This window comes from Scyliorhinus canicula, chromosome 8 (assembly GCF_902713615.1).
Source record: "Scyliorhinus canicula chromosome 8, sScyCan1.1, whole genome shotgun sequence".
Lineage (NCBI taxonomy): Eukaryota > Metazoa > Chordata > Chondrichthyes > Carcharhiniformes > Scyliorhinidae > Scyliorhinus > Scyliorhinus canicula.
This window is the reverse complement of record NC_052153.1, coordinates 149,375,399-149,384,116: the sequence shown is the minus strand read 5'-3', so window position 1 is coordinate 149,384,116 and position 8,718 is coordinate 149,375,399. Positions and strand designations below refer to the sequence as shown.

General features: G+C 42.0%; 1 protein-coding gene across 3 annotated transcripts in view; it reads right to left on the bottom strand.

Annotated features, from left to right (window-relative positions):
• The window catches only part of LOC119970576 (transcription factor TFIIIB component B'' homolog), a 120,559-nt gene continuing 111,841 nt past the window's right edge, over positions 1-8,718 (bottom strand). For all 3 annotated transcript variants that reach the window (XM_038805415.1, XM_038805416.1, XM_038805417.1), the window contains one exon: positions 1-2,892. In XM_038805415.1, coding sequence (XP_038661343.1) covers positions 2,713-2,892 — 180 coding nt within the window. In that variant the 3' untranslated portion in view covers positions 1-2,712. The remainder of the gene's footprint in view (positions 2,893-8,718) is intronic.

The window sequence follows — 8,718 nt, the reverse complement described above, 5'->3', positions numbered from 1 at the left end:
TTATATAAGAGATTTTTATTTACAGAATTTACAATCAGTCCATAGATGAATTCATCTATGCAGTAATACTGTAATGGTCCTTCCAAACAAGGAAGATGCTGTAATGACTGGAGTTAGTCATTCAGTAAATAACTACATATTTGCAACCAAGTAAACACAATACTAACATAATTTACATATATGCAGAGTACAGAGTGGTGTGACTGACCCAATTGTTTAGTCAGGGACAAACTAAATTCAAATAACTTTTTGTGCGTTGCCACACATTGCCACAAGTATTACTTGTGAAATTTTACATAATTAACTTTTTATTTACTTCCAGAGTTTCTTCTCAACACTTTGACACTGCTCCCAACGTTAGGTGGTGGAAATGGGCAGTATCGGATTGTCTGCCTGTTATATGCAGCGCCTGATATTCAGTTCCATTAACTGCAATGGGTGGGCGATCGCATACCATCCAAAATGAATTTCTACCCCTATACATCCAATTAACAGTAAGAATTTGCCACAGATCTTTCATGGAACTCCTGATGCTTAAGCTGTTCCATAGATTGATGACCAAGATGCAAGACAAAACGGTCAACATTAAAATACCATTTCTTCACCCTAGCTTCACTACAGAATTTGTTATACCCAACAATGATATTTATCTCCAACCAAAATTGGAACTTTGCACCACAACACATTTTATGGTGTGCTTGTCCCCACCTTTGAGCCTTTTAGTATGTCAACAATGAAATAGTATTTTAAAGATACGCTGCCCCAAACATCAACATTCTACAGCATGGATTACAATTGGGTCACTTACCCGTTGTAAAAAGGTTCACATTTTGATTAGCACAAAATAATTTGTGTCCCTCATTTTCCCCCATTTCTAAGTCGATAAAAATATTGCAGCCACATCTGCAGTAATATCTTACATTACAGCCACATCTCAAGTAATAATTCATATACAAAAAGTGAGATAAATTATCTGCAGATGTGATTGTGAACCCACATTAAAATACAGTCAGTACATTTAACAGCATATCACATGTCCATGATGTTAACTAATGGAACATATTTAACAGAATATTCAAAAATGCAAGTTTCAAAAGGAGTTTGAAAAAAAATAACCAAAATAACTGCTAATTTAACACAAACAAATACCTAAAAGTAATCTGTATATTTAATATATAATTGTATCAAAAGAACACAAACACAAGTGCAGGTAATTTCACAAAAAGAAAACTTGTGTATCTCACTGTTGACATGTATGACATGCAAATAAATTTCAGTCCACTGCAATTTTACACTTCAAACAATCCTTGAAAATGTTAACATTTGTCTGTCAGTGAAGATGCCTGTGTCACATCCAAACTTGCAAGTGTCTCTTTCTTTCAAATGTTCAGCAATTATACGGAAACTTGAAAAGGAATGGCAACTTCAAGCAATATATTTCACACCCATGAATCTGAAATATGAATATGTTTACTGGACAAAGCACATTCTTCAAAGAACAAAAGAGGTAATAAAGAGAAAAATCCTGACCTTCGGCGATGCTCACCACTATGTGCAATTCACATTATTACACCAATGCTGAGAGCAAATTTGTTGCAGAGCAGTTTTCTGAATAAGCTCCTAAGTAATTTGCTTAAAATAAACTTTTGGAATCAAATTTAATACGCAGCAGCTTTTGTAAAGAAAAAAATTGTGCACACATATACCCAGCCCCTAACTGAATTTTCTCCCCACCAATAAAATTTGCATCCAAGAACTGAAAATTCACTGTACCAGCTTAGATGCCAATGAATTATTTCATTGATACAATTTATCCTTTACAATTAGATTGCCTATATATTTGTATAATTTTCTGTGTCATATAGGTTTTCCCCTTTGGTTTGGACTGTTGCTTTAATATGGTGTATTTAAAAATCACTTTCAGCAAAAATATCCCATTCAAATGATTCATTTTTTGGAAAAAAAGTAGTCTGCTGAATGAAATTGTCAAAATAAATCATAACCCATTAGTATTCTGTATTCTAAATTCCATATTTAAAAAGTGATCCTGATAATTACTTAGATGTTAAAGTGCAATAATTTGAATTTGTTATTTATACACGTGTTCTGTTCACTGAAAGTCAATAGTGAAATGTAGGTGAATGGAATAAACAGAAACATGAGCAAACACAGATCCACCTTCCCCCTTCAGTAAAAAAAACATTGAAAATTAAGTTGCCAGTTCTGCAAAACCTTAATAAAAATACTTTAAAGAAAAATTAAGTTGCCCACTTTGTAGTGTGCGCTCCAATTGGGTAAACACATCCCTTATGACAAAGGATTAATTGAGATTCAAAGAGAACCGTGTTGGAGATTCATCAATATTGTAAACATGAACTTGTTATATAGTTAACAAAGTTATATTATATTGAGAACGGTAAAGCAGCAGTTTAATGCTTATGACGTTCATATGAAAATCTTGTTACAATAAATTGTCCCGTAAAATATTGGTATTTCCTACCAAACCAAGAAAGGCTAATAATGTAAAGTGGCTGACCAACCTTTTGTGTTCACATTCAAATCACTAAAGTATTTGATAGGAGATCTCAGTGCAAAAAACAGTAAAAACAAACAAGGCTTTTTTATATTCAATATCACTTTTTCCCAATTCTGTGATGAAGCCATGAATGTGTCACATCATGTGATGTACCAGCACCAGTTCGATATGCAGCTTCAAGGAGATCTTTTTTCTTCATCTTGCTCCTCCTCATCCATTTCTGTGAAGATGTCACTGAAGAAATATTCAGCAACTCTTGTTGGCTGCATCTGTCCTGTGTCCTGTCCCACTGCACAACAAGCCTCCTCTGTATAAGACTCGGACTGCCAACTCTGCAATGATGAATTACATAAAACCTGCAGAGAGAAGGGATATAAATAATGACGTGCTGCACTCCAAATTGGCTTCTTTAGTGGAAATGCAAACAAACTGGAGAAAGCACTTGTTTATGGATAGAGTGCAAAGCTGGTGTAAAAACATGTTCTCTCGATGAAAACTGGGGCACAATTTGCTCACTTGGAAAGCTTCTGAACGAAATCAGACTAACAGAAAACGACAAAGTGAAGGCATGCCACTTTCAAAACCAAGTGTGTGCATTTAAAATAAAGGATCAAGACCCAAAACTTGTTTGGTCAACACTTTGCAATTTGCACAGGGAGATGAAAAGTCACTTGCTCACCCACACACCAGAGGATTGATACTAGATTTACACAACTTTCACAGATGGAAATCGAGGCATAACATTCTTAATACTTCAGTTATTTTGATGCAGAGAGGACTTCTTATTTAATCGGCATCCTATATAGTGGACTAGGGCTGGAATTTTCCAATCGTTCTCGCCAGCGGGATCTTCTGGTTCCACCATTGATGAACCCCCGGCCCTGGTTTCCCAGACAGTGGTTGTGGTTCACACTGGTACCAACAACATAGGTAGAAAGAGGGATGAGGTCCTGCAACAAGAATTTAAGGAGCTCGGTAGCAGATTGAAAAGCAGGACCTCAAAGGTTGTCATCTCAGATTACTTGCAATGCCACGTTCCAGTGAGTATAGGAATAGGTGGATATAGCAGATCAATATGGGGCTGAAGAGATGATGTAGGAGGACGGGACTGAAGAGATGGTGTAGGAGGAACAGAACTAACATCATTGCTGGGAGTGAGGGGATGGGTGATGGAACCTGAAGCAGAATGGGTGAGGATGGAGGAGAGTTCCTGCATAGGGATGTCCCTCTGAGCCCCCGTCACGACAGCGGTTTCAACTGCCCAAAGAAAACAAGCTACGGCACATACAGATCAAAAGTTTCCTCCGTAGGGAAACAACGTACCCACGCACACCAGGACACTCACTGGTAGAGGAGCTGCTGGACACAGGTGGCTTAGAGAGGGGGAACTGCAAAGACCTGCATGGACGACTGCTGGAGGAGGCACGTTCCCCGCTGGCCAGGCAAGGGAAAAATGGGAAGAAGAACTAGTGACAGAAGTAAGGTAGGGATTCAGGATCAAAGCACTGTACAGGGCAAACTCCATCGCCACTTGCGCAAGCCCGGCCAACAGCTACAGGTTTTGGCCCTGCCCAAGACTTGTCGGGTTCAGGACAACCTTCTTTGAGGCAATGTCCAAGGTTGTGGGGGTGAGGATGAAGCCATGCCCAAAAGTGGTGGTCTTCAGGGTCTCAGACCAGCCAGAACCCTTCATGGGGAGGAGGGCCAATGCCTCCCTGTTGCTCACTGAAGAATCACAGCACCAGCCAAGGCTGCAGGCTGGCTGTCTGTGCTGTCGGAATTCTTCCAACTGGAGAAAATAAAATTCACCATCCGTGATTTGGGGGGGGGGTGCAGAAACCGGCGAGGCAGAAGGTAGGCAGCAGAGCCTCGGAGGAGGTGCCCGAAAACAGGGCCAGAGGGTGCCAGATCACAACACAGCTGTATATATATGTGTCACACTCTGTACAGGCTGGGGGGTTGATATCAAACCCACCCACCCCCGATGGAAATTTGTTAAAATACAACTTTGAATTGGCAATGACTATCATGTAATATAAAACATGAAAATCAATAAAAACATTTTTTTTAAACATCCTCCTTAGGGGAGTTTTGCCAATGCTGATGAGGGGGTGGAAGTGGTTTAAACTAATTTGGCAGGGGGGGTATGGAGCAGTAGGGGGTAATGCACAGCCAAATATAAAAATAAACCAAGTCAGTCTGGAAGGCAAAGTGATTATACACAAATTTTGTGCGGCAAGGCCAGATTTATACTAATGCAGCAAGTCTTGGGAGTAAGGCAGATGAGCTGAGGGTGTTGATTAACACATGGGAATATGATCTTACCTTTACCACAGAGACATGGTTGTGGGAGGGGCAGGACTGGCAGCTCAATATTCCAAGGCACAGAATCTTCAGGTAAGATGGGGGGATTGTAAAAGAGGTGGTGTTGCAATATTGATCAAGGAGTCAATTACTGCAGTAAGGAGGGATGTTATCTGAGAAGGTTCCTTAAATGAGGCCACATGGATAGAACTTAGAAACCAAAAAAGGGGCAATCACATTGCTGGGTGTGTACTATAGGCCCCCAAAACCGTCAGGGAGACATAGAAGGGCTGATATGTAGGTAAATCTCAGGAATATAAAAATAATAGGGTAATAATAGTAGGGGATTTCAACTTCCTCAATGATAACTGGGGTAGTCAAAGTGTGAAAGGTTTGGAGGGTGCAGGGTGTGTGTGGAATTCTTAAAATGCATCCAGGAGTGCTTTTTATATCAGTACGTATAATGTCCTACAAGAGAGGGGGCGGTGCTGGACCTGGTATTAGGGAATTAAGCTGGTCAAGTGGTAGAAGTTTCAGGTTTCAGTGGGGGAGCATTTAGTGACTCTGACCATAACTCAGTACGTTTCAAGGTAGTTATGGAAAGGGACCGAGATGGTCCAGGAATAAAAGTTCTGAATTGTTGCCCGGGGCGGGGGGGGGGGGGGGGGGTCCCCTTTTTGGTTTCTAAGTTCTATCCATGTGGCCTCGTTTAAGGAACCTTCTCAGATAACATCCCTCCTTACTGCAGTAATTGACTACTTGATCAATATTGCAACACCATCTCTTTTACAATCCCCCCATTTTACCTGAATATTGAAATTTTTATGGAATCAGACAGGAACTGGCCAAAATCAACTGGGAGCAGCTACCTGTAGGAAAATATACATCAGAGCAGTGGGATTCTTTCAAAAGGAAATAGAATACAGAGCCAACATGTTCCCATAAAGGTGAAGGGTGGGAGCAACAAGTCCTGAGAACCCTGGATGTTGAGGGATATCCAGGGTTGGATAAGGTAAAAAGGGAGGCTTATGGCAGATAACGAGGGGTCAAAACAGTGGAGAATGAAAGTGCAGTGAATACTGTAGCCATCTGGGATGGCCATTTACAACTAGGTACAGAGAAACTCGCAAAGCCTAGCGGGTAAAATGGACAAGCCAGGACTCAGGCAGGCTCGGAGCCTGAAATGCATATTTGCAAGCAAGAAGTCCAGACAGTATCGAAACTCTGATCAATTAGCATTTTAATGGGGCCGATTAGCATTTGATGGCCCACCTTCACCAAAACAAAGGACTGGTACTCGAGCAACCGGTACAGTCCCAGACATTTCGGCGCCACTCCCTGTTCAAGGGAAACACAAACAACGGGGTCAGTGACCGCTTGGGACACGCCCAGCCATCCAGATCCCCGCCCACTTATTGGTTAGGAATCAAACAGAGTGATCAGGGATCACCCAATTAGTGGGGTCAAACCGGAGGACCGCCCAAAGATCGCGAAACCCCCAAGTATAAGAAGAAGAGTTCGCCACATGTTCGTCCTCTTTTGGACTTGGTATCCCAGTCACGGCCATCTCCAATTGCAGCAACACCAGAAGCAAGTCCAAGTTCAACACTCACTACCAGACGGATGAGCCTAGCTGAGCAGCAGTTACTCCTTCAGACTCGATAGATCCAGAATCGAACAGCGGCCACTGTTTCTCTGACCTAAGCCGGGTGCCCGAAGTTAAGTACAGGTTGTCTTAGTCAATAGGTGTAGTTAACTAGTAGTGTTTATGCTGCATAACTAATTGTGTTTAAATAAAGTACCCTTGACCTTGAACTGACTAACTGGTGTTTGGCTCTTTGATCGATAGCCAGGTGAACCTTGTGGTGGTATCATTTGATACCTGGCGACTCTGAGCATTAGAACATAGATATCAAAAGAAAGGGTGGCAAACTCATTGATTGCCATAATTGGAACAGAGCCACAGAAAAGACAGAGTAAAAGAAAGCACAACAATATTTAAAAAACAAATTAGGAAAGCAAAGAAGAAAACACTGGCGGGTAAAATAAAGGAAAATCCAAAAGGTGTTTTATAAGTATATTAAGGGCAAGAGGATGACCAAGGAAAAAGCGGGGTCCATTAGGGACCAATGAGGCAATCTACGTGTGGAGCCGGAAGACATAGGTGAGGTTTTAAATCAGTACTTTGCATCTGTGTTCACTATGGAGAAGGACGATGCAGGTGTAGAAATTAGGGAGGAGGTGGTGATGTATTTCAACAAATTAACGTTGAGAAGGAGGAGGTGTTAGCAAGCTTAAAAGTGGATACATCCCCAGGCCCAGATGAGATGTATTCCAGACATCTGTGGGAGGCAAGGGAGGTGATTGCAGAGGTTCTGACAATTTTCAAATCTTGTCTGGCCACAGGAGAGGCCAGAGGACTGGAGGATAGCTAAATTGGTACCATTATTCAAGAAAGGTGGTAGGGATAAACCAGGAAATTACAGGTCTAACTTCAGTGGTAGAGAAGCTATTGGAAAAAAAGTCTGAGGGACAGATCTAATCTCCACTTGGGGAAACCTGGTTTAATCAAGGATAGTCAGCATGGCTTTGTCAAAGGGAGATCATGTCTTACAAATTTGATTGAATTTTTCAAGGAGGTCACTAGGTGTGTAGATGGGGGTAGTGTAGTCGGTTTCATGGACTTCAAGAAGGCTTTTGACAAGATTTACATCGAAGACTGGTCATGGGATCCAGGGGAATTTGGCTAATTGGATCCAAAATTGGCTTAGTGGCAGGAACTGGAGGGTGATGGTCGAAGGGTGTTTTTGTGACTGGACGCCAGTGTCCAGTGGTGTACCGCAAGTATTGGTGCTGGGTCCCTTACTGTTCGCAGTGTACATTAATGATCGGGATGTGAGTGGAGGAGAAATGATCAGTGAGTTTGCAGACAACACAAAAATTGGTGGTGTGCTAAATAGTGAAGAGGCAAGTCTTAGATTGCAGGATGATATAGACAGGCTGGTTAGCTGGGCAGAACAGTGGCAAATGGAATTTAACCTTGAAAAGTTGAAGTAATGCATTTTGGGAGGACGAACAAGACAAGGGAATGTCCAAAGAATGGTAGGAAGTAAAGAGGATCAGAGGGCCTTGGTGTGCATGTCCATAGATCCTTAAAGTCAACAGGACAGGTAGATAAGGTGGTTAAGAAGGCATATGGAGGGCAGCATGGTGGCGCAGTGGGTTAGCCGTGTTGCGTCATGGTGCCGACGTCCCAGGTTCGATCCCGGCTCTGGGTCACTGACCGTATGGAGTTTGCATATTCTCCCCGTGTTTGCGTAGGTTTCACCCCCACAACCCAAAGATGTGCAGGCTAGTTGGATTGGCTATGCTCCTTAAAGGCCCCTTAATTGGAAAAAAGGAATTGGGTACTCTTAATTTAAAAAAAAAAGGCATATGGGATACTTGCCTTTATCAACCAAGGCATAGACTATAAGAGCAGTGGGGTTATGATGGAGCTGTATAAAACACTGGTTAGGCTACAGCTAGAGTATTGTGTGAAGTTCTGGTTGCCACACCATCGGAAGTGACTGCACAAGAGAAGGCGCAGGGGGATTCACCAGGATGCTGCCTGGGCTCGAGCATTTCAGCTTTAAGAGAGACTAGATAGGCTGGGGTTGCTTGCCTTGGAGCAGAGGAAGCTGAGGACAGACCTGATTGAGGTATGTAAAGCAAAAACCTTTTCACACAGAAGGTGGTTAGAATCTGGAATTCACTGCCTGAAAGGGTGGTAGAGGTGGGAACCCTCATAACATTTAAGAAATATTTAGATGAGCACTTGAAATGCCATAGCATACAAGACCAAGTGCGGGAAATGGGATTAGAATAGATGGGTGCTT